The 26,609-nt window shown below is 39.0% G+C and overlaps 2 protein-coding genes across 2 annotated transcripts; one reads left to right on the forward strand and one right to left on the reverse strand.

The window, feature by feature from the left end:
• The first annotated feature begins 165 nt into the window (after nucleotides 1-165).
• On the forward strand, nucleotides 166-12,771 carry LOC140951636 (peroxisomal acyl-coenzyme A oxidase 3-like). The gene is made up of 16 exons (XM_073400934.1): nucleotides 166-658; nucleotides 1,666-1,743; nucleotides 2,284-2,373; nucleotides 2,642-2,874; nucleotides 3,421-3,627; nucleotides 4,354-4,426; nucleotides 5,137-5,259; nucleotides 6,185-6,305; nucleotides 6,704-6,826; nucleotides 7,468-7,578; nucleotides 8,099-8,184; nucleotides 8,810-8,878; nucleotides 9,275-9,413; nucleotides 10,376-10,443; nucleotides 11,606-11,692; nucleotides 12,405-12,771. The coding sequence occupies exons 1-16, from the start codon at nucleotides 248-250 to the stop codon at nucleotides 12,516-12,518; spliced, it is 2,133 nt and encodes a 710-aa protein (XP_073257035.1). The 5' UTR covers nucleotides 166-247; the 3' UTR covers nucleotides 12,519-12,771.
• Nucleotides 12,772-14,400: 1,629 nt separating this feature from the next.
• On the reverse strand, nucleotides 14,401-26,106 carry LOC140952083 (TNF receptor-associated factor 4-like). The gene is made up of 9 exons (XM_073401502.1): nucleotides 25,807-26,106; nucleotides 22,220-22,274; nucleotides 20,301-20,405; nucleotides 19,106-19,267; nucleotides 18,145-18,321; nucleotides 17,243-17,689; nucleotides 16,427-16,504; nucleotides 16,249-16,326; nucleotides 14,401-15,738 (listed from the first exon to the last, which is right to left on the reverse strand). The coding sequence occupies exons 1-9, from the start codon at nucleotides 25,959-25,961 to the stop codon at nucleotides 15,121-15,123; spliced, it is 1,875 nt and encodes a 624-aa protein (XP_073257603.1). The 5' UTR covers nucleotides 25,962-26,106; the 3' UTR covers nucleotides 14,401-15,120.
• Between the last annotated feature and the right edge of the window lie 503 nt (nucleotides 26,107-26,609).

Here is a 26,609-nt window from a genome sequence, read left to right on the forward strand (position 1 = left end):
CTTTTATCTGTTATCTTTCTTGATATTAAAAACACCAGGTAAAATATTTTTATATCTGATAATTTTTGAACAGCACCTTTCTACCTCCCTCTTCGTTTTTTTTAGCGACCTTCCCAGAATTCGTGCCGGGTCATGTCATAAGCATCCTGTGACATGAGGGTTTTTTGTTGCTCACTGCTCACACAAGAACGGAGGTGTCTGTGCAGTTAAACTCCGGGTATTGTTTCGTAGATATTAGTGGACAGGAATGTCTGAATTAGCTCTGAACAGCAAATTACCTCAGGAACAAGTAGATATTTGTATCGAAAACATGAAAAAAGGTTTTGCTTCGGGACCTCTAGACAGCTACAGAAGGCAGGCGTCTTTCGACTGGTTTGAGATGAAAGTGTTTGTAGAGGGTGGAGAGGATGTCGTTGAATTTAAAAATAATATCTGGAACACATTGGCAAAGGATCCACTCTTTGATAGAGCAAACGATAGCAAACTGTCCTTTGGTGAACGCCGTAGACTCACTATGAAGAGATGTACCAAGTTGGCTGAGTACAACTTTGTCACTGATGATGATGTAATGGCTAATCCTTTCTTTGTTCAGGCGTTCACCGATGCGATAGGGTCTTTTGATTGGAGTTTGTCTGCCAAATATTTACTGAACAGAACGGTGAGTGAGAAATTGGTCAAGCCTGTAGTTACCATCGTTGATTGGATTAAGGAGAGTAGAAAATAATAATAGCCTGGGGGTGGTGGTGGGGGGGGGGAGGGTACTCCTGGGAATTCTTGGTGGGGGTGTACCGCCCGGTTCTCCAAATCCTGACCCAATTTCAGACAAAAAATGTCATTTTCTGCACCCGTTTTCAGACCAGACCTCTTATATCCATACCCACCATACCCATTTTCAGACCTGGCCTTTAGGCAGAAGTTATGCTATCATTACTGAGAGGGCAAACAAACAAATTTATGAATTCTATTTTGTATTTGCGTATTTCTCTTTCTTTCTTACTCATTTGGTATTGGAACGATAAATACATTCATACTCGTCTCCCGTAATTCCCCAAAAACCATACCCGATTCCTGACCAAAATGGCAAAGTGTATACCCGTTTTCAGACAAAAACGGCACAAAAACCCTATCCGATGGGGTGGCACATACCTATATAGCTTATACAAGGGAGTACCCCCGGGGAGAAATAGCAACCCTTGGGGCAGGTGTTAGGGTGAAAAAAGAAGGCCCCACCCCCTAGCCCTTTTTGAATTTCTCCAACTCACCAATGGGTCAATGTGGTGGTCGTGCAAGCAGAAACATTTGTACACCCTAAGAAAATGCCTCCAATGCAGGCTAACCTGTCAATCAGCCTGTAAGCATGTTAAGAAATCATCTTTCAGGGACACCCAATGACTGTTTTCTGTAAAATATCTGTTTGGAGAAGCAAAATAAAAATATTACCTAGAATTTTCTGTTACTTGAGAATGGCTAAAATGGAAAAATGAATGACAATTTCTGACTGCAAATTTTTCTTTTAACTGTCATTCCAAATAGTCAGGCAAATGGCCTGAAATCTAACTTTCAGCTTTCAGATAGCTCTATTTTCATTTTTGTCTCGGTGGAAACATTTCTTCTAGGCCTCTTTTTCTACAATAAGTTATATCATTTCCTTAAATCTCCTTGTAGATGTTTGGTCGTCTGATAAAAACATCAAGTACACATGAACACATCCAAGACCTTGGGGAGAAAGCTGCAAGGCAAAAGGTATTCATAATTTAAACTTTTCAGTATAATTGATGTTGAAAATCAAAATGAAATTTAGTGAAAATTGTTGCAGCCTAGTTTGACTCTCACTTTCCTTTGTTTCCCAACCCTTATAATTACTATTCACGATCATTACTATTCATTTAATGGAGCTGAAACCAATAATGCACGCAGTTTGGACATCCTACTGATGAACAGTTGGGACACGTAGATATATTTTTTAGCAACTACTATAATTTGCAGTCTGTCTACTTTGAATTTGAATACGTATGGTTCAATACATACATAACCTTTATTTTAACTTGAATTTTAGAGTAGCTACAAATAGCTCATATCTTCAATGTTAAAATCATTGAAGCCATGAATAATTAGGGCTAGAAACAACCTAGGTTGAAACCATTTTGACCATGACCTACAATGTTGATAGTATTTAGAGGCAGTTTTTTACTCAACAGGTACATTCATAGTAATAATTTATTAATTTATTTAATATGTCACATAATTTTTGACAAATACGTTTTTTAATAAATTGACCTGCAGATCTTTGGTTGTTTTGCACTGACTGAATTAACCCATGGAAGTAACACAAAAGGAGTTCAAACCACAGCAACCTATGACCCTTCAACACAAGTAAGTATGAAAACTCAGCCATATGCAAAATGTGACACACAAAACAAAAATAGTCATTCTTATTCCTTCGCATATTTTGGGGGCAAGGGTGGGAGGGTGGGAGGAGGGGTAATAGGTTAACTGGTCCAATGTATTTTCTTGATGATTTCAAAAAGCTCAGAAACTAAGAAATCAAAGAGCCAATTACATCACTCCAGCAAATATGTAGAATGGTTAGAGGGAAAACAATCCCTTAATTTTTTATTTGTTTGTTTTTGTTTGTCAACAGGAGTTTGTTTTACATACACCCAACTTCGAAGCAACAAAATGTTGGGTTGGAAATCTGGGAAACACAGCCACCCATGCTGTTGTCTATGCTCAGCTTTACACCCATGATCGAAAATGCCACGGTCTTCACTCTTTTGTGGTTCAAGTCCGTAGCACCGCCGATCTCTCACCAATGCCTGGTGTGACTGTGGGAGATCTAGGAGAAAAACTTGGTCAGAATGGCCTGGATAATGGGTTAGCATGTGGCACAGTACAGTTCTGATTTTTCCAATCCCTTCTAATTTAAATCAAAACTTACTTCCCATAGCACTAAAACATAGTACATCATTTTAGCCTTACTTTGTAAACCTCTCAATAATACAATGTATGAACCAGTTTCCTTTTCCCTTGGAGGTTACAGAAATAAAAATCAGGGCCCAGTTGTTCAAAGGTCGATTATTGCTTAACCCGGAGTTAGATTTAACCCGAGTTTCTTCTTACAAGAAGCAACCTCCTTAGTTAGGCATTATGAGCATAATCACTAGACACCCAGCCAGTATTTTACATTTGGAAAGAAAGGGAGAGTTTTAAAATATATTTCAGACCCTGTTCTTGTTTTTACTGGAGTGATCACACTACCACTTTTTTTTGCATTAGTGTTATTATGGGGAGAGCCAAGTTGCACTGTTACCATAACAATGTGGTTATTAGCAGTGCGTCTGAGGGGGATCATAGAGACCGATAAGTTTAGGGGTGATTTAGGAGCATAATACCATATAATTATTTCTTTTCTTTTGTCAGTTTTGTGTCATTCAACCTTGTTCGAATTCCACGGGAGAACTTACTGAATAGGACAGCTGATGTCACACCAGCAGGAAAGTATGTGACACCTTACAAAGACCCAAACAAGAGATTTGGTGCCTCTCTAGGTGCACTATCTGGTGGTCGAGTAGGGATTACCAGTATGAGTGTTGTCAATCTGCGATCCTGTATACCCATTGCAATAAGGTATAGCAATATAGCAATGAATGCAACTATGTAATCAATTTGTTTGATCAGTAAAAATGTGGCCATGATTTGAACTCTGGCTGTTGAGGTCAGTGTACACACAGAGGCGTAGCATAAATAGCCCAGTATATTCAAGTAAAGCAAAGTCTTCTTTGTATAGAGCAAAGATGACAACTTCATGGCTATTTTCAAATACATTTCAGGGAAACGCTTTAAGCTACTGAGTTTCACAAAGCCAAAATGTCGACTAAGTAAACTGTTCTTTTTCAGTCTCGGTCTGTCTAACCATTTTTATCTCTTTCTTTCTTGGTATGTATTTGTAAGTTACAGAACTTGTTTGGATGCACCATAATTGCTTGGATGCACCCTAATTTAACAAAAAAAAAAAACAGTTTACACTGTAGAAGATGTTGCCAGATTTGCCACAAATTCAGTAAATTTGGTACCAGATTCTTTGTGCTGCACAAAATCTCAAATAAAAATGTCCAGGTTTTAATATTGGTTGCATGTGTGAGGATTTTGAATTTGGAATCTGAAGGGGATACTTTTTACCTTAATGATGTTGTTGTAATAATAGTACTGATTTGTGTAAATCCATGAAAAACCAAATAACCTCAATGTTATGAAGCCAGAAAAATTTCCTCTCGCCTAAATGGGGCCTTACAGTATGGACAATTAACATATTAGGGAGAAGTACATGTATGTTTTATTTGTTGTTATTTTTAGGTACTCTGCTGTAAGAAGGCAGTTTGGTCCACCTGGAAAAGATGAGATTCCAGTCTTGGAATACCAAATGCAGGTTGGTTTCTCGCTGGACATGTTGTCACTAATTTATACCAAAAATTGCCACTTCAATCATTCTCGCATTTTGCAATTCTCCTCCTGTGCTATGAGAATTATGTAGCACGCGACACGATTCTCATCAGGCAGGAAACGAGATGCAACTGGTAACTTACTTTTGAGCAGTACTGTACTTCAGGTGGCTAATTAGTACCTGTGCCTGTATGGAATTGGCATCAAATGAGGTTCCAGTCCTTGGGTACTAAATATATCAACATGCATATTCTCCATAGCCTGCACTACGTATTCAAATGTACAATTTTGTCTCAGAAGCCTTAATTGGTGATTGTAAATGTATTCTTTATTCCCATTGTGTTTAATTGAGCAATGACACTCCACGAATAATTGATGAGATTCTTGTCAGGACTGAAAGGATTGATTTGCAAGACAAATTCTTTATTGCATCTAATTCCTCCCCTCCCAACTGTGAATATCTCAGATGTATAGTACATGAAAGGTTTCCTTTGGGTCATTCCTGAGTTGAAGTCCTAGTTTCTCTACTTATAAAACTGTTTAACTTCAAATGGATTGAACGATCTTTCCTGAACAATTCAGTTTACAGCAGTTATGAATATGCATATTTATTTGACTCCAACTTACTGTAACTGAAAAAAAAATTTCTCCTCTTCACTTTTCATAGTACCTGATTTTTATTTCTTTTCTTATCAGCAATGGCGACTTATTCCTAAGCTAGCTGCAACTTATGCTCTGGCCTACTTTGCAAGGACTTTCTTTTTGAACTTTGTGGAAATGGAAATTGGCACAATGATGGGAGAAAAAGGTGAGGCTCAGGTAAGAAAATGATAAAATTTATGAATAATTTATTATTCTTATTGTTATTTTATTAACCATAAAAAATAACTACAGTTGAGCCAGGTCAAGGAAGGGTACCCTCCAAGATTCCTTTAATAAATTTATTATTTGAAAGGTGAGCCCGCTATTAGTTGTAGATTTCAGATTCATCTCTGCTTTTCTACATTCACAATGAGCAATGAATTGACATACGAGGTAGTTCAGAAATTTGCGACAGCTCAGTTTTCTTGAATATGAAAGAAATGTCTGCAGAGCTTATTTTTATCCATTCAAAGATTTTTCCTTCTACAGTAGAACCTCAATATAATGAAGAGCCAAACTATGTTTGCTGTAATGAATATCAAGGTTCTTTTCCATAAATTTCACCATTACTGGGGTGAAGAATTTTGTTCACTGTTACCAAGGAATTGAAGCCAAAAAGTCACTGCTCATTATGCATGTGGAATGCAGATTTGAATTTAATAATAATAATAATAAGTCTGGTTTATTAATAAAATCGTCGCACTTAGAAATAAGTGAATTGCGAAATTATTTTCCAAAGATATAGATATCAATCAAAAAAATTAGTTTTGACTAATTACATATAGTTCAAAATGGACTGGGCCTTACAATTATGAGAAGATATAAGACAATAAATTAGATAAAAAACTAGAAATTAGAAATATATATTAAGTTATACATTAAATTCCCATAAGTTCCTAAATTACATGCCATCAGCATAAAGGCACATCGCCAGAAAAAAGCTTTGTTTAAAGCGTTCAGTTTTGCATCTTTTAAGGGATGGTCTTGATGACTGTAACGGATTCATTTTTCATGCTTGACCTGGCCTAACTGTAAAAGATAAGTGGCTAAAAAAATAATTTACACTGTAAATATTATTATTATTATTATTTCTGTGCATCAGGCTGCTTTGGGAAGAGAAATCCATGCCCTGTCGTCAGCAAGCAAACCTCTGGCAGGTTGGATGGCCCAGAGTGCTATTCAAGAATGTCGAGAGGCTTGCGGAGGCCATGGTTACCTTGCAAGTAAGACACAACTGTTGTTTTAGTAACACATTTTACCATTACTTAAGACTGTGACTAGCTTTGCTTATTACCCTCTGGTGAGACGTAGATAATGTTTTTAAAATATAGTAATTATCAAAAATGATTAAATACAGTAAAATATACTGTTAATTATACTTATTAAAAGTTTATTTTCTATGACGTTGACTTTGGTCATATGTTTTTTGTGGTTGTTGTTGCTTTATTGAATTTGTATTATTGCCACAGAACAAAACGTTGTGTTCATGTTGTACTTTGACATTCCATAGAACACTTGAATGATTGCTGATGGTTTCTCTTAATAAATTATTAATTTTGTACAGTGCTAGAAGAATAGGGAAGATTTTTTGTATGCTATAAAAGTTCCATTTTTTCCACAGTTAATAGGTTTGGTGAATTAAGAGATGATAATGATCCAAACTGCACATATGAAGGAGACAACAACATGCTTTTGGGGCAAACCAGCAACTATTTGCTGTCTCTCTTAGAAGCCAAAGAAAAAGGTATTCTTTCCTCTCTGTGTCAGTGTTGATTTTCTTAATTCTGAACTCTTTAAAAACTTTTCTGTCCTTTTCTCCTCTCTTCACTGCATCAGAGTTAGCTCAGATGGTATTCTTAAGTGGCTTGTAATTTAACAGTAAATGTTACTGGCAGATTAGTAGCAACACGTGTACAAAATAGTAAAACTAAATAAAAATGAATGTCTGATATCTTAAGTTTGAATTAATGTGCACTGAGGTCTTAAAAACTAAGAATTGTGTCATTGAAAGCCCTTGAAAAATTTTTTGTCCATAAAAGAGTACACACCTTGTAAAGCTGACAAAGCGATTATACTGCTTTTTCCTTGCAAATAACTTGTCCTGGGTATGACTTGAAATATCTCAGCCCCATCTCCCACAGTGCTGGCAAGTTACACCTAACTCTTAACTTGGTTGACAGACACTGTATTCAAATGGTGTAACCACTGCAGTGACCGGGTAGTTGCCTAGGCAATAATACTAAGTGTGTTGTACAAAAGGGATTTATGGTTATAAGTTTATTAAAAGGAATTTATCGTTAAAGAAGGAACAATTTCAATGAAAGCTGTCTAGTAGTAGTAATGCAAGAGCTGGCAGAAATGTTTCTGTTATTATTTTCCAAACAGGAGCAACAATATCCTGTCCACTTCATTCAGCGGACTTTCTTGATAACATCGAACAAATCATGTCAAACAAATTTCATGCAAAGACAGAGCAGGAATGCAGAGACCCTGACTGTAAGTACATTGCTGCTTTTATCTCTGTGTAGAAAAAAAAAAAGTATATATAGGACATGTGTTTGACCAGTGTCAGATCTAATTCAAAAGAAAGTATTTCATAACAGTGCAAGGGCTTTTTAATGACTAACTTTGAGACCACTTTGTACTTTGAAAGGTATCTATGACAAGTCTTTTACCACAGGAAACCCAAGTTAGAAAGTGATATTTCAGGGTGTGACCTTCTGATGAAAGTGTTGTTAGGTTTAATATTCCTGTGAGTATTGGGTTCCTGTGCGATACTAGCATCCTAGCAGTGGTAGTCTCTTCTAAACTTCAACAGAGACTTGGGAAAACATTCCTTAGCAAGCATCTCGAACAACCTAAAAAGGAAACACCATTCGCACGGTCTGTGATTACTAGATACAGAGCCGAACAACATTTAGTGCCTAAATCGTATGATTTCATGTTTAGATAACCATTCCTACTGAATTTATAATTATGTAGTAATTTACTAGACCATGTTGTTGTTACTCTTTAGTTTTAGTGGGAGCTTTCCAGTGGCTTGTGTGCTATCTGTTAAAAGAGAGTGCTGCCAGGCTTAGACAACAGTTGACAAATGGAAAGGTACTGGTGATTTTTGAACCCCTCTGCTCTGCATAGTGTTGATTAGATGAAATCTCAAGGCAAATCCTGCATGGTCTGAAAAAGAAAGTTATGTGGAATGTGTCAACTATACCCTGCGTGGAAGGCACAGGTTTTTTTAGGGTGAAGGGAGAAACTGAGGATGCTCAAACACAAGCCCTCCCACGCTCCGTAAAACTAACCAAAAATCTAGCCGGCTCCTGCCATGCAGGCTATATTATTTTATTTAATGACCTGACCTGTTGCACTCAGTTTTTTGTAAACTGCTGAATTGCATTAGATCGCACAAGGTATAAATCTAACATTTTCCACAGGAAATAGTTGTAGGGTTTGTACATTACTAGGTATTCCGAGGGATGGGTCCCACTTCCATGTGGATTTGTGGTTGACATAAAGTTGGTTTGGACTTGGGTACGATTTATTTAGAAAGTGGCACAAATCTTTGTCACACCGTCCTGCAATGCATAATTGAAGCAGTAGCAAAATAAGTTTTGTCGCAGTGATGTCTAACTGAAACCTGCTTTAAACAGCCATTTTTTCAACTCAGCTATAAGGCTCCTATGCATTTGTCAAGGTGTTGATAATCAATATTTTCTGTGCTTTTCAGGACCCTTTTACTGCCAGGAATGACAGTCAGGTGTTTTACTGCAGATCATTAGCACTTGCTTACATTGAGGTAAGGGAATCCTTTAACTGAGTGCCCCACCCCTCTTCCTCTCTCTTTTCACGTCAAAATCAGATTCTTCTGTTATCCTTGTTAAGCTTATCAGTTGACCCGAAGGTTTTTGGATTGAGGCCTAAGCTTGTTGTGCTCGACCCATGGAGGTCTTTTTAATGGTGATATTATATTATTCGCATTAAAAAGACCCGCATTGCCAGAATCTACACCTACATTTTTCAACCACACTTTGAGTTGGAAAAGATAACTGTTGTAGAATCATTTCAACGGTATGCAAAAACCCCTCTGTTGTGGTAGAATTTTGGCCAAGTTTCTACTTTTCACAAAAACGCATATCGATCTTGTAGCAGACTAAGTATCCATTCCATAGCTTTCTCAATTGTATATTTTCAGTGCGCAGTTTTACAGAGATTCAAAGAAGCAATTTTCAATGAAGATGAGACTCCCCAAGCACTGAAACCAGTTCTTCTTAAGCTATGTTCCTTGTACGGTTTGTGGTCGTTGGAGACACATCTCACCACTCTATATCAAGGTCAGTTTATTACAAGTGGTGACTGCTGACTGAATAAAACCCAGTCTTGTTGTTTTACGTATCAGGCCTTCCTCGGAAAGAACCCTGGTATAGAGGCAATGCCCCCTCTCTCTCACCTCCCTGCAAATGGGACTCTGGTGCATCGTAGGATTAATCTCACCCTGATGGTATTGGTATTTCTCATGAGCAGTAATAAATTTGACCTAATTGTTTGATGAAACTGTCCTATTGTCGGGAGAATTTAGGTTCTGTTCAGTATGTCCCTTCGACTCTCAGAGTGAATGAGGGCAGCCTTGTAAGGTAGCTGCAACTTTTGAGGCTGTGGACAAAATCCTGCGGTTTGATCATTCAAATAAAAGTGAGCTTACGCACTTACGCAACAGGATGGACGAGGAAAGAAGACGGCAAACCTTGTGTGACAAACGTGATAATAATTTTGTTTGAAAAACATTTCCGCCGAACGTAATTCACCCTCCTTTATAAACAGGTCTTTTTGCAAAAGACCAGAAAACATTAACTTAAGTGAAGATCACCACAAAACACATACGTAATAGGCCTGTCACGTTTGTCACCCATAAGCGTTTTGCCGTCCTCTTCGTTCTTCCGTCCTGTTGCGTAAACTCACTAAAACCTCTTTGGTAGTATTTTTTTAGCATTTTACAATATGAAATTTGGCAATTTTGGTCAGTTGTGACTTTTATGGACTTTTGGAATAAAAAGGATATGCCCCTTACTAAAAGAAATGTTTGAAGGTCGTACACTAAACTCAAGTCTTTTTCCATTCGGATCCTAAGTCACGCTGTAACTTACAACACAAACTGAGTTATAACCGAGGCTAATGGAGTTTTTTCATATGTTATGGTGGCTTAAATAGGGTCACTAAATGCAACCCACGCTATTAAAACTTGCCACTCCTGTTTCCTAAGCATTTTGGGTTTAATTGCAAAGTTGTTTGTTTGAAGGTGGATTCTGTAGGTCAGTAAATGATGCCAGGATTGTAAGAGGAAGTATCCTGTCACTTTGTTTCGAGGTAGGTATCTCGATCATTCCCAACCCAATACAACGTCAAGCTGCAACCACTTACGAAATATTATAAGTTGAATTAGCAATACTGCGATGCCAGCAATCCCAGCGTCGCCAAATAGGGCTGTGCTATTCACGCCAAGATTTCTGAAGAGGAGTACGTCTAACGTTACTTCAGTTTCACTAGATTTTTCCGGGCTATTTTCCTAGGCGCATTTTTGGGAGAGCAAGCTTTGAACAGTCTTTTTCACTGCATAGTGGTCATCGTTGATTTTGAAACAAAGAATGATTAGGGAGACTTCAATTGCGATCAGGAGAGTGGGAATAAGGCTGAAAGAACGAAGTGGAGGAAGGAGTGAACGACCCGATCGCGTTCCCACCAGAAAACCCCTGTAGTGAGGACTTTTGGGTACCACAAAATAGTTTTTTACTACTTTCTTTTAATTTTACAACATCATTAAAGTTATAGTATACAACTATCTTTTGGCTCTAGTAGGGAAGGTGAATAGTGGTGGTTATACAGAGACGCGAAGCGTCGAGGTATATTTCTAGCGCTATGAACCGACCCTGAGGGGGATAGTTGTTTTAGTATTTACCAAATCAGTGGGATAAATATCAAAAAGAAACTTTTTGTAAAGAAAAGACGTCACTTAGTTAGAGTTTGTTTGCGTTGCAGTTGACAGTGTTTCAGGGATAATTTTTTTATGTTTTTGTGGCAAATTCAGAAAGAAAATTTTTTTCTACCGACCAGTAAACGCCGACAAGCCAAATGTTGTTTCTTTCTTGGTATTTGTTGGTGCAGCTGCTTCATTCACCGCTAAAATTTTATCTTTCGAAACTGTCGCGAAACGAGGAGCCATTTTGAATCCCGTCCCAAAACAGTGAATTTCCAAGGATATTCCGAGTTACGAGAGCCAATCAGAACGCGCGAAAATCGCTATCTACTGATTTGGTGAATACTAATTACAGTTATTGTTATAAGGAAGACTTATTTATTATTCGCCTTCTTAGACTATCGATTTATCAAAATCGGGCGACCAATGAGCCCACGTGTAAATGTAGCCGTACCCTTGGTTACCATGTGATGTGTTTTACCCATTTGCAAGAGAAGCAGGCGCAGGTCACAGGATCTTAATGTTATCATGTACGGTTGTTTTTTCTTTTGTTAGTTGAAAGGCGAGGCAGTAGCTCTAGTAGACGCTTTAGCTCCTCCTGATTTTGTCCTTAATTCACCGATCGGTCATAGTAATGGAAAGGTAAGCTAACTTTACAGCTATAGACCGAGTGTATCTACCCTGGGTACCAGAGGCTTTTCATGCGCGGTTTCCGGTTTCAGTCAAGTCGCTCGTGTCTTCGGCCTTCGGCCGACGAAACGAAGCTGCCCGTCGCACGCGAGAAAAAACCTCTGGTACCCAGGGTAGAGTGTATCCGACTTACTGTGCGAGTCGGGTAATTTTTTTTAATTTCAATTTTTAACGCGCGGTTAGTGATGTGATAAGGAATGAATATTTCCTGCAGACCTTAATACCCCAGTTGTCGCTCATTACGATCGAGAGCTTGAATGTTTAGTCATAATTTACACTTGACATTCATTGTGGCTCACTGATTACGTCTGCTTTTTGTCTTTGCCGCGGCTTTTGGAGGCCGTTAAGCGTACTCTATGCAATGTCATATATCAACTAAAACCGTTCCTGATTGGATCCGACAGTTGTAACACTGTTACAACTTTTGTATAACTACTTGAAAGTATAACTTTGTTGTATTAGTATTGTGCACAACACAGAGGTGTTTTTGCGGCACCAACCGGCAAAAGTGCTATCAAACAGAAAATTTAAAAAGAGAGAGAGAACGCAATCCAACAAAAATAACGTCGCAAAAACTACATTTTGCACCTCGTCGAATAGGTGGAGCTGCTGTTTTTTCGATCGTTGTCTTTAGGTTAAATGTATCACTTGTTGCTTTTCCCAGGCTCACGAGAACTTATACGAAGCGATTATGCAGAACCCCGGGAACCTAGAGCGAGTTTCTTGGTGGAAGGAATGTCGTCAAATTCCAGTCATCCAGGAACGAAGCAAATTATAAAAAATTCTTCCTGCTCTCAAATACGTCACACATCTGGAGTCACGTGTTGAGTGACTGGACTCAACACATGACTCAGCACGTATTGCCCTACATGAAGTAATATCCTGTCTTCCAATGTTGCTCACTTCTTGAGTTACCTACCCTAACGACGTTTCATGTCATTTGGTAGAGCTTCGCTGCGGCAGCAACACTGAACTCCAGTAAAACCTAGAATTTTTTCCCTGATTACTGATTTCTATTTGCACATATTAATGTGGACCATGAACTCCTTTCAAAGCATATCTGCTGTTTATATTTGATTTTATTCTTATGCAGTATTTATTGTTATCACATTCGTTCTTGTATCTGTGAAGCACCAAATACTTTCAGGTAGTGGTGTTTGTTATGTTGGTCTATTGCGTTTAAATTTTAAAGGTTTAGGATGAAATCCTCAAATGTTACTTCTAAATTTTTGTAGTTAGAACATGGAACACAAAGCGTTAAAGGCACGAAAAATATAAAAGTAAGTGTTAAGTTAAACACAGGTGATAAAGGGAGGGGTAGAGCCTAGCTTAAAGGGTCCCCAATAGGTTTTTCGGGATCCGGGATTTCCCTTAATTGAAGCTCTGGATCAAAAGTATGAGCCCGAGGTTGGACTAATGCCAAAAATAACCCTCGGGATTACGGGATTGTACGAAACTTGTGGTCGGGATTACGGGATTGAAGAATCCTATAGCGTTCTGCCTCTTTCATTTCCCATGAAGAAAGGTAAAGGATGTTAGGTACACATCCTCATATGGGGCTCTTTTCGAGCAGTTTCGTTAATCAGTTCCAGACAGTTTGAATTTCAGGTCTACAAACTTTTGGCCTGTAGAGTTGAGAAGCTAAGAAACCTCATAAAATCTTCTGACTGCGCGCTCTCTCTGAATCAAAGACAGTTAAAAGTTAATTCATTTACAGAAGTCTCTGAGCAGTATTACGAAGCCTGTTATTTAAAAAAGGCATTGTATTCATTTGCGCAAATACTTCCTGCCTTGATAATGCTCTGTATGGGATATAATATTATGATAATTACCGATTCGGAAGTGTTTGTATCGGAGCCCTTGGGCTCCTGGTTGTATTTATTTGACTCTGTTAGTTTATAAAAAGAACTTAAAATCTATATCTAAGCTCAAAGGTTGATGTAAACTAAAGCTTCCATCGTAGAATCATTTACTAAAGCTATCGGATTAGCCAAAGTTGGACTCCATCTTCGATATCAGAAAACGACTTGCAACTAACCAGCCTGGCGGCCGAAGATAAGTGGCAGAGTTTGTCCAGCATCTTTGAGATTTTGCAACGACCAGTAAACCAAGTTAAATAACTATAATATATGCAAAACAAGAATCAAATGTTAAGTTAATTAATACTCCTCTGTTATTTTTATTTTGAAATGAGGGCATGATTCTCAACTAATACAAAAGATTCTACTACGAATAACGACGATTCCGTTATGAGCCCTCGGCAGTATTTAGAACACTAATGCTAGTGGGGGCGAGCAAATACCTGAAACAAATAATTCAAATTGAACTTAACAGGGTTAAGAATCCCAACTGGCCAGAGGCTAGCCTGCGTAGCAAGCGTTTCCGCGCGAGTTCGTCCCAATTTTCTCGACGAACTCGCGCGGGAACGCTTGCTACGCGGGCTAACCAGAGGCAAACCAGCTGGCTATTTACAAGCGTGGCCGAGGATTTGAACTCTGGACTACCGAGTACAAATCAAACCAACGGTCAGGGAGGGACTTGAACTCGGGGACTCCGGATTACAAGTTTAGCGCTCTTACCGCTTGGCCACGCAGCCTCTAAAAGAAAATCCCCATTCTAAGTGCCACCCAATCAAACTTCAACAAAGTAGACATTCAAAGTCCTGAAATAACTTTTATTCATAATTGTAAATCAATTTGGACATCGCGAAAAAGCCAACAAAGCATTATGCGTTAGGAAAATTACGGTCGGATATTAAATATTTCTGATCAAATTATTCTTTTCAAATATCAATAGTATATAAAAGCGTGTTATTTTTCTGGAGTGAAATACTCCTAAGTGTCGAATAAAAATAACTAAGTCCATTTTGAAAAGTCAAAAATTTGTTTATGTCCCAATCAGTGGTTATTGATAATCACGTTAATATTTTCTTTAGAAGTGTACAGACCACAGCAATTTTCTAAAGTTGTGAACCTTGAGAATTGTCGAAGGTTTTTTCAATGAATTGTCTCCAATTTCGCCCTTCTTAGCGCCAACACGGAGACAAGAAATTGTCTTCACAGCATTTTTACGCCTGCAGCAATTGCAAAGAAGCATCACTATCACTTAAGCTGTACATTATAACCCAAGGGTCTTTCTTTTCAATATACCAAATTTTCATTTTTCTCCCAAGCCGGGCGGACATTGATCGCGCCCGGGGTGTTATCAGTTAAGTTCCGGTTTATGAGCCATGAAACTAAATTGTAGAAATGAATTCCAAGTGAGAAGATAGGAACAGTGTAAAAAGTTGATATATATTTTATCTCACGGTCCGGTATCCGTCCTTCTGACTGACTAATGCGCTTCCGCAAGAATTTTGCGTCGGCAGTTCAAGCCTTTTGTTATAAATCGGCTGAATATTTGCAGTCGATTGTCGCTTTTAGAAACAAACAGTTGTCTTTCACATAGTTCGTTGATTCTAGCCCGCGGTGCGAAACGAATTGCGGGTAACCAAATCCGAGGGTGGCGCCATTTTTATTGGGCCTCTGGAAGCTTTTCCAATTTGGATCCGGACTAAATGATTGGCTGATGTTCCGTTGGCCCCTACTGGGGTCTCTGCTTTGGTCCAAGAGCGAGAGAGTAATCTCACCCTCAAAAGGCCATTTTAAAAGTGTATCGTACTCGCCTGGGAGAAGACGGATGTACAACGATAGATGAGAACCTTCACCGCTTCCGTTCCCGTATGGAAACATGACAACCTTGAATTTGTAACCGTACGGACTTGTGTAGAAGGGCGGACTGTGAAGCTCCACTCCGGCCTTGCGCTTTGCCTCTGCGAATTTTTCCCAGAAATTGTCTATTTTCCAGTAGAGCTTGCTGTCGGCAAAAGGTTTGCAATGTTTCACAATTTCACGGAGCTCGTTGATCTCTTTTCGCTGATCAATAGCGAGCTGTGACACGAGTTCAAGGTGCTTTTTCATGTCGTCTTCGAGGTGTTGCGCAAGAGTGCGCTGAGGACACTACAAAGAAATAGAAACAAATTTCTCTCACAACTCTGTTTTATAAAATTTTTGTAATTATAACAGAACGTTGTCGAATTCTTGGGCTTTGGTTTTAGTATTTTATTTAACCTTAGCGGAAGGAAACGAATTTAATAGACCCCTATCCCAGAATTAGAATTTCAGACCACCTCCGAATATGCAACTTGGTTTTACTTGGTGTCGACACGTCTTTGCGCATGCGCATGTTCTTGCATGCTGTTGCTGTATTTTGTCATTGATTTGTCTAGGAGGGAGACTATTCGTCTTGTGGTTGCATTCCCGCGCCTGACACCGTTTGCACATTTTCCTGCGCCTAAAACATTTTGCACGTTTTTGCTCCAAAATCTCATTGGTCCATTAAATTTGGAAGTCAGGCAGTTGTAAAGCCCTAAACCGTAGCCCAGGTATGAAAGGTATTGAAAAGCAGTTGCTAAACCTAATATACTCTAACTGTTGTGCACTTTTTTCATAACTGTACAAAGAACTCACTTCATGTTCACAGCCGACATGTTTAAATGGACAATGAATGTGATTCGTACGACAGTCGTTAGAGAGATGACGATTCACCTGAAAAAGGAACAGAGAAAAACATTAGTGAGTGGAATGCGATGTGCGAAATGTACAAGAGGCAAACAAGTAACATAATATCGTCCAGAACATTGCTCACTTCTTCGCGTGGAATCTGTGAAACACCACAGCTGTTGGGACAGCTCAAAGGAAAACGAGGACACAATTGAAGATGGCTCTACAAAAAAGAGAGAGAGAGAGAAGCTCACATCACGATCTTAAAATCAGAGATTAAGAGTTCTGTTGTTTTCAAATACAATACTTCTCGAATATTTCACTTTTAAGACCAGTAAACATCCAGTATCAAATCATGGTAGCCTCCTGGGCTAGTTAGATCATTACCGAACCAATTAGGAGCGAAACACAGTTTCTAATAAAATCAAAGTAGCGCAAGTATGTCCAGCTAATCAGTAAAACGGGACGGTACACACTTGCTACCAGTTGTGTTTTAAGGGGTTAGTGCAGAGGATTGCTAGCGAAAAAAGGAGGCTACTTGAGGAGAAAAGGCGGGGTCCATTGTCCCTCTCTCTTACACTTATTGGAGCTCACAGTATTTTGATCCTCTCCGCACAATGCCTTCTCAGCCGTCACTCCTATCCATGGGCACAAAAAATGACTTTATAGGGGCAACACAATTACTGTTAAACCAGTAGTTTTCATTGTGGCCCACAAGTTTAAGAATCCCAGCAGGCCGGAGGCAAACCCTGTTTACAAGGTGACCGAGGAGTTGAACTCAAGACTACCGAGAACAAATCCAGCAAGCGGTTTGGGCGGGGATTGATCTCGGGGCATCCGAATTACAATTCCAACGCCCCAACTGCTCGGCCACCCTGTCTCTTCCTACAAAGACCCTACGTTTGTGTATACGTTAATAATTTGGTGTCATGATCGCCAGAGCGGTACCGAAGCTACAGACCTGCATATCCTCAAACTTGACTTGCGCACGACAGTACTGGCATTTAGTCAGTCTCCTGGGACATTCCTCTGACATGTGCATAGTGATCTCACCACGTGCAATTCTTTGTCCACAAGTGCAAGTGAAAATGTCAGACTGGCTTTCAAGTTCCACTTGACTTGTTGTGACCGATCTGGCTCGCTCCGATCCACGATAAACTACAGCGCTTTCAAACTCCTCGCGACCAACGTAATTGAGGTGGGCTGGAAACGAGACAGAGCGAAGCGGTGGCGAAGGGCTTGGGGCCAATACTTCCTGAGAGGCACTATTGCTGCGGTTACCACCACGCAAATGTCGCGTGTCGAAACGGACTGAATTATGAGGCATGCTCTGTCGGTGGTTTCCTCCTCTCTTTAACGGTGGCGGCTCAGATTCCGAAGGAAGACGTCGGCAACGTCTCAAGTGTTCCTGTACAAAAGAAAAGAAATGATTGCTGAGAGAGTGTTGCATCCGGGCTGAAATCACGCATTTACGGTCCATGCACGTAATCGAAGCTTTGAATTCGCTTTCTTCGCTTTAAGTGCGACTAACGTAACATCGACGACACGACTCACATTGTTATGAGTAACTAAGCTGTAAAGAATGATCCTCCTTGAACGAAATTTTAAATGGCAGAATTACTTTGTAAAGCACAACTTGGAATACGTTCCCTACTTGATGTAGATTAGTAAAGGCAAAAACGACTCGTCCTTATTAGGGCGCATCCCCCCCTCCCCCAACCCATGTGGAAATTTCGTGCGCCTGCCTTTGTGGTTCCTTCGTGGTTATGGTTTGTTCTCTGCGGCGTCTGCATGGGTTTGTTTTTTCTGGCAAATGCGAGGATTAGCGGCTTTGCGCCTAAAGAAGATGATAAACACACGCACCTGTTTATCTTTAAAGACAATCTCTACTGAGCAGTATTCGCAGTAGACCCATCGATGTGAACACTCGTTCCTCAGGTGCAGCGGCATCTGATGTCTTTTCATTCTACTCTCACAGCCATTACTGCACATGATTATTTCTTCATCCGGGTTTCGCCTGGCTGCAGGACAGTTGTGGTTCTATATAAGGTAGTGTAAACAGCAAGGCACGTCAGTAAGGACAATTCTGACTCCTGTACGAGTTGTATGCTAAATAGGTAGTGCGTCTTGACAGGGCTTACCAACTATGACTGTTTAACCTAAAGCCCCCTAAAACTCCCAACATTGTTGGATGTTACATGCTGGGTCTGTTTCCACACCCTGTTGCATGTTGTTTCGTGTTGTTGGGAGTTGTTGCGCAAAGTTTGAAACCAATCAAATTTTTTGCCCCGTACAAAAGGACGCAGCCTTGCTGGGAGTTGTTGCGTCCGTTTCCACGTAGCTTAAATCTTATGAGATCCGGCGACTTCTGTTACTATTATACTTGCGCGTAAGGCTTTTTAACTACCGGGATGGTTGACAATAGTCTCAACAGTCACTGAAATGAAAGTGTGGAAGTGAAGGAGGGTTAAATGTAGTAATGTTTGTCATGCCGTGCAATGTGGTTTTAACTCAGTAAAAGTCTGGGTAAAATCTCGAACTTGCACAGCTACTAATCATGGATTATTCAGGAGCCTGGTGTCAGGAATGTAAGTTTTTACGTGCAGTGCCTGTTGGTTTGTATCTTAAAACGTTGGGGTAGAAGCTTTACAATTATGTACAAATTTGCTTCTGATTTATCATTTTGGTATGTCTGGCGCCTCTGAAGTGCATTTCCCACAGAAAAACCCAGCTGAAAGGTTAAAACCATAAAAACATTGCTGTTTTATGGAATGGGAGGCATTGCTTTCCCCAGCAGTAGCAAATATGTTATAATCCTTCTCACCTGTAGCTTTTCAAAGGTTGTCTCTTTCTTGCACCGGGGACATTTCACCCATCGCTTCACGCAGTCCTTTTTCACATGATCCGTTATCTTTCTCCGCTGAATCCGCTGACCGCATCCTGCAATGCAATCCACCAAGGCATACTTGCAACCAGCCATGTGATCCTAGAGCGTGACAAGGTAACGCAATTTTTAGACTTTCCCGTGGTGTTTTCCATGTGGTATAATGACGAGCGTTTTCGGTTCGGGTTAAATAATAAAAAGGCACGAATATGAACAGCGAGAGAATGGAAGGTAAAAGGTGAGCGACATTCCGTTTCATTCATCCCAACTGAATTGAAAGGACAACCTCAAAAGTAGTCAGCCTACGATTTTTCGTTTAAAAAATTAAACGCCCTCCTAGAAGTCTGTCAATTTCGCTTGAAAACACCCTATGCAGCTTCATTCATTCATTCTGTATATCTGATTAAACTTGATACTTGCTAGAAAAATCGGTAATGACCTGTTCAAGGTATAGAAACGTGACAAGTGAGATAATCTTGTCAAACCAAAAGCGGGCGAAACACACATCTTACCACTGAATAATGAAGTGTGGAAGATTACTTTAATTTCACGTAGCAGAACTATGTAAATTTTTGCGCAAAGCTGGATGCAATTCTCTAATGTGTCATCTTCCTTCTTCATTTTTTACAACCGAACCAGCCGAACACATGACCTTTAAATTCACGAATTATCCAGTTAAGAGTTATTCTTGATCTTTTTTAAAGTTGCTTACTGTAATCGGATTGGGTAGAGAGCCAAGATTGATGTCTTGAGCAGACTGGTGCAAGCAGATCATGTCTTCTACCTACTGTGTGATAAATCTGCTTATGAGATAAAGGGGGTGGGAGGGGGTTTGCATGTGAGGACCCGCTATTAATAGGGCGTAAAAAATTGTATCTTTTTGTGTACTCTTGGGAGACGTCTAGATAACCTAGACAGATAACCTTTTCAATGTCGGAGAATTTAGCTGTTAGAAAGGCAATTCAAAGCTAAACTAATTAGCACCGCTATTAAAATTTATGGTAAGGAAAAATTAGAGTCCACGGCCTGCCTTTGCCGACTTTGTCCTATTACAGTTAATCGGTCCAGGAAATAAAAAAAGAGTAAACACTTTAAAAAAGAAAATCGGTTTTTCATAACATTCCACAGGACATACCTCAAGTTTTTTCAGGTGCCCTTTCCATTTGCAACCCAGCTGATAATGATCACAGTAGACATTTAGCGAAAATATCATCTGATTCGTCACGTCATCAGCGTAAATCTGTGAAAAAGCCAACACGGAAAGTTTAACACATCGAGAGGCATTCTATAGCAAATTAAGACTTAGCTCAACCATTTATATGTGTGCGTCGTCTTTTTAAAGTAGGGTAGAAAGCGGTGTTCACGCGCGACAGGCGTCGTATGAGTCCAAGAGTCTCAATACAGTCGAATCCCCTCTCATTTGTTTTCCAAAACACCTCTACCCACTCGACCCTCTTCCCCAGTCAGAGCGCTACGCGTTAGAATCTTCTTAAGCGACCACCGTGTTTGTTGTACCCTCATTTTAGCCCTGGTACAATAAATAATCGTATTCAGAAGGTTTTGTAAAACAAGATTCTCCGTGATGATCTTTCGGTATAAGGCCGAGTGGGTGGGCCAAGTGATAAAGCATGAGGTATTAATTTAAGAGCTCCTTTTTATAGATCAATCAAATATCTTAACACATTTTTTAATCGGTCAGGAAAACAATTTCCCCTCTTTCGTTTTCATTTAGCGCCTCAGAGCTATAATGAACAGCGGCTTTTTTTTGGTGAGGTGTGATCTTATTTCTGAATGTGACTTTGGCTGGTGCTACTCATAAACGCACCAAAAGGAACTTTCCACTTAGTGTTAAACCCAGCACTGATCGGCAATAATATTTCTTCCTTTATACAGTGTCCTTAGTTTTAGGAAAACTGATATATTATTATGGTAACCCGAGATAAATTCACCTTACCACCACAATAAATTAAAGCCGAAGTCGAAAACAGGAAAAAAAGTATTTGTATTTTAAACTTACGGAATTAAGGGGTTAAACTTTTCACCTCTATTTTAGAACACCCAACATCAAAACGCAAATCCCAAATATACCCGGAAACGAAAAAAAAAAAAATTCCACATCAAGTGTACTTCTGAAGAGGTTTCATTTGAATGAATTCATTAACGACATTAACAGACTCAAAACCTAAACCCAGGTTATAAACCTGAATTTCAGACATTACTTCGAGCAGCGTACACCCTCAGTAAGAAGTAAGCGACTCGAAGTTATGTCTGCAGAAATTCAGGCTACCAAGTTATATATATGTATCTATATTTGATTTTGAAAGGGAAAGGGTAGATTTTAACCCTCATGACTCAAAGTAGATTTTAATGAGCAATTTTCCATCAACGGATCATTACACGATATAGCAAACAATATTAAAATTCGAGTTAAGGTCAGAAGCTCAGAGAAAACTCAATCCAAAGGCGTACGTTTTCCTTTTTTAGTAAACTTGAAAGATGAACTGAACGCTAAATATTTTTTTCGGTTCTGATTTGCATTTGTAATTCTCATTATTTAATCTTGATCCGGTTGGCCAGGCGCTAACTTTGAACTCCTCCAAGAAATTGTTTGAAAAGTGCTTACCAAGCGTTTACCAAACTTCAGGGCAGCCACACATTTTGGAAGCAGAAATGCACCCCTAACTTTTACTTTGCGGTTAAAATTCTATAGTGTGACTATTCAAATGAAACTTCTTCAGCGCTACTTTCACATGGTACCATTTGTTTTCAGTACAAGTATTTTACAAAATGAAACTTGTCAGTCGCACTTTCTTGATGGTGTACTGCCTGGTTCAGGTGACAAATCAAATATGTCTGTCTGACACTCCTCAAACTCATTAAGACCGTCATAAGGAGTACTAGACTCTTACTTGTTATGCGACCCTTGTGAAGTTCACAAAAGGACCGTCTTTCCTCAGCAAAGGCCGCCTAACTTATACAAAACTATATAGTAAATGGTTTGAACTAACGGTAACTATAAATAATGGCAAGTTCGTTAATGAACACAGTCCCTACCTGAGACATGTCGATACTAGAACTGTCCACGGGGCATCGAAGACGCGTAGCTTGTCTAGGAGAGGAAGGAGAATTAATCCATATGTAAAGTCGGGGCATTTGTTTTTCTATCTACACTACACCAGGAAGGAACCCGTTTGTAGTTTTTTGTAAAAGTTTGTCGATCTTGGGAGCTGCTTTAGCAAATAGCGACTGCGTGTTTCATCAACGACTGTGTGACAGCTGAGTTCGTAGCCCCTACAATGGCTTCGGTTGTATCAGTTTTCTTTTGACAAACAAAAATCTGGGCGTCACCCTTCGTAATTACGAATACTTAAAGGTACATGTAATAGCTTTCTAAACTTTTGTTAAGGATGAAAGCCTCTAATTAGCTTATTTTCGGCCGCGGGGGATTAGTCTCCAAACCGATACATCAAAACGGGGCTTTGAACAAAGACTGGTATAATTTAATTTGACATTTTTTTCGCAGCAATGGTATTAGCATGTGGAATTTCCGAAGCAAAGCGTAACTAAAAGCCAAACTTTATTATATTTAATACTGTTGTTGCCAAAACAAATTTCTGTATTATCCAAGGACCAATAACGAAGATTGACGATGAAGACCATAAAATGCATTTTTAATAACACGCGACATAAAACCGTTTCAAACAATCTTGTCACGCGAACTGCTATAAGGTTTTCTACAGGGTTTTATTGAATATTTCTCTGAACTATGTAAATGACCGTATCATTTAACTCTAAATAATGATCGGTCTACCACAAAAAAACCTGGCGAAATTTGTTTTAGTCAGCGCACTTGTACGAAACTGCGTCCGTGAAACCAATTTCTTTCACTACTTATAAATTTGAAAGAAATAGAAGAAAATGGCGATATCAAAATTTAAAGACAGAAACTTAGAGAAAGACACCTTATTAAATATTGGAATTCTTCGAAATATCAGTTCTTCTTCGTTTCGACGGGTTTTTACTAAAGAAAAGCAAAGCAGGAGCCGAATGAGAAAGAAGTTTTCAATTGTTTACTGATGGGTATCTTTTAAATTGGTCTCCGTTTTCTCAACGAATTATTTTCTTGTCCAAACATCCTTGGACTCCAAAAAGAGATATTTCCGTTAATTCAAACCGCAAAGAGGAAAGGATGTCAAGATGATAGCTCTATATTTTGATACCTCTCTTTGGGTTTTATGTAAATGAGAGCCGATTTGAAAAGAACACTCCAATCTACACCCTCTTAAGTAAACGAAGAGTAAACAAATATCTAACATCCAGCTAAGAACAAGAATTTTTCCCGCGACGTTCAATTCGAGTTGAAGACCACATTTTATTATTGTCAACGTAATTTCCCAGAGGTAGCCATAGATTTCAGATGAGTTTTAAGGTTTATGTTCTTCTTTTAATGGATCGTTATAACCGTACACCTTGCTGAAAAAAAGACGGAACGCAATATTGAATTCATTCCCTTTGCCGCCGCCCGCAAACGACAACACGCAAAGTGTGTATTTGTTCGGCGCCTGATGTTCGTTTGCCCTCGTAAAAGCCTTCTGTGGCATGAATTGTTTTGAGCTGCTAAAGATGACATGTGCTGACTCCGGCCAAGATTTGGTGTTGATTTAAGTACTTAGTTTGGCAGAGCTTTCTGTCAAAAAAGCAATTATTTTAACTTGGACAAGCCAGCCAAAAGAACAGTAGACTTTGTCATACAGCCAGCCCGCAATCGTCATGGCTTATGACGATGAAATTAACAAGTCACGCAAATTTTTGCTTGAAATTAATATATCTCGAGAGCATCGAACAACAACAGATCACCAAAATTTTACACGAAACATGAATGAAAAGCATTTCGTTCTGTAAACATTCCAAAGAATGAAAGCTTTTCTTTGCTCTAATTAAAATTTGTCCTTTAATTTACGATTAACCGAAAAATGCCTTGTGGTGTTAATGGGTTTTTGTTCTTTTTCCGCCCGGCTGAAGAAAATTAATATATTTGTGTACAAGGTCTCTGCTATACGGAATTTGAAAAGAGCAGCTCGTCTAATTTGCATGTATATCTTATTATTTGCTTTTATTAGGCTCAATACTCTCGATTCTAGTATGTTAAAAGTTTTTAGCCAGAGTATCATCATCGCAATAAAAACTCAGCATCTTTCGAGGGCCTTTTTCAGCAAGGAAACGTTTTTTTTATCTGTACGAAAATTAAATCACTTACACACTTACAGAATACATGCGATGGCTCATGATTTTGTGATACAAAAATATTTTCGACTTGAGTCATCGAGTCGTTGTGGCTGGATAGTGGTCGGAAATTGGGGTTGAAAGAAAATTTTCATCCTACCCAGACGACAGGAACAAATGATCAAAATAGAAAAGAATGGCCGAAAATTTCGCAGTATCTTTACAATCAATTTTGATTTCATTTCCCATTGAGAACAGAATTGTTGTCAACGATCCTATGTAAAAAGAATAACTTAAGGTCAAGGTTGACAATTTTTTAAGGAAACGGCGGTCTCATAGGACTGTACTGAGGAAATTCTTCTCAACTGCGATAATTGTCATAACAACAACAAGTATGCTGTCACTGTCAAACTCCAGAATACTCCATTATCTCCTGAAAGACTGCTTTAATTTATACAAAGCTGGATCAAAGAGACATTGAAAAAAACCATCTCTGTTTCAAATGCCCTCTGATTTTGTCCAGCCGCACAAAACTATTTTGGGAAAGCCAGTTTAAAGTACAAAAGTCGATGATTTGCAACAACGTGTGACAGTAGTGCATTCTGGAAAATTATACGCTTAAACAAGATAAGATATAATTTCTAGAATTAAGGGGAACCTGGTATTTTAAGGAAACGAACAAATATTAAACTATTCGATCAAAGAAGTGTAGGATGTAATGCATTTTTTCCTTTTGCAATATACTGGAGTATATACTGAACACATTTCCTGCAGGTCGGTGCTAATATTCTTAAAGGAATTTTTGAAGCAACGAACTAATTTTCGGTCTCTGTCTTGGAAAGCATAGAACACTATAAATGTTTACAATTTAATCTTCCGTTCATGAAGGGCTCTTTGTATTTTAAGATCACTGCTGTAAACTTCTAACCGTCGCTTATTCTTGAGGCAAATTTGCTACGTGAGGTTGAAGACAATCTCCATTTGTTGGAGTCAGGATTTACAAGGGTTTCAGCCGTCATCGGGTTACTTAAAAACGTCTCCGCAAAATGCAGAAATAAAATAATCGCAGCTAAGCATCTTTTACCAGGAACCCCACTGTGAATCGAGAATTCTGAAAAATTGCTTGTAAAAATATTTGCGCATTCTATCAAATTTTTACCATTCATAACCAGCTTAAGCCCAGCGAAACAAGGTTAAATTATTACAAGACAAATTTTAACATCTACAAATCCAGCTGTTGAAAATTTGACCGTCTTGTAAAACACGGTGTAGGTAAGTAACAATTCGAAATCTAGCTTTAACATAAACAAACTTCAAGACAGAATCTGCTTTATTTCGCGTGTACAGGTTAACCTCCTCAACCATGTACTGTATCAATCACACAAAGATCAACTGGAAATAAACTGTCATTCGCTTACCTCGTGTTAATACTCAATGCTCCATTGAGGCAAGAATCGCAAAATCGATGCCCACAAACCGAGACCTGTACAGCGTTCCGAACGGGCAAATGACAAATTCGACATAAGAGATTTTCACTTACAGCAGGAACGAAAAATGCCCTATACCCTGGCATCGTTTAATCAAATGTTGAGCCGAATCCTCTGTGTATCACCGCAAGCCCTTACCAGTCTTGCGTGTGGTAGATAGGGAATACCTGCTCTCAAACCGTCGGCAGTTTTTATGTCACTCTTGTAATGTTGTCTCTGTTGTTTGAATAAATTTTGCGTAAGGATGTGCTTGACTGGGCATGCCCAGAACAATGAGTCACAACACTGAAACGTGACAGGGTTTTATGACGTTGAATTTGCATGACAACGATCTGGGGATAAAGACATTATCCCGCAAACTTCCGGTTTAGTTTTAACATCTCTTCAAGATAAATACTATCAGCAAGGGAGCTTTCATTTCGTACATTTTTGTGGGTGAACAACCTTTGTTTCGGCCTCTAGGCGGTTCCGTGGGTCCATAGTGCATACTCACAAATAAACTTTGGGTGTAGCTGTAAAGTCACCAGCAGGTTTAGAATAGAAACATCATTAGTCGTGACAAGAACTTTGTTACTGCTGGTCTTAACACGTGTTTATTCTTATGATAAAGATTTTGAAGATGAAAAACACCTGGCACTCAGAAAATCCACTGCAAATTCATAGTGGGTTTTTGAAAACACATCATTTACTCTTAAGCCAAGGCTGAAAAAATGTGTTAATTAAATCGCTGACCA

This window comes from Porites lutea, chromosome 11 (assembly GCF_958299795.1).
Source record: "Porites lutea chromosome 11, jaPorLute2.1, whole genome shotgun sequence".
Classification (NCBI taxonomy): Eukaryota; Metazoa; Cnidaria; class Anthozoa; order Scleractinia; family Poritidae; genus Porites; species Porites lutea.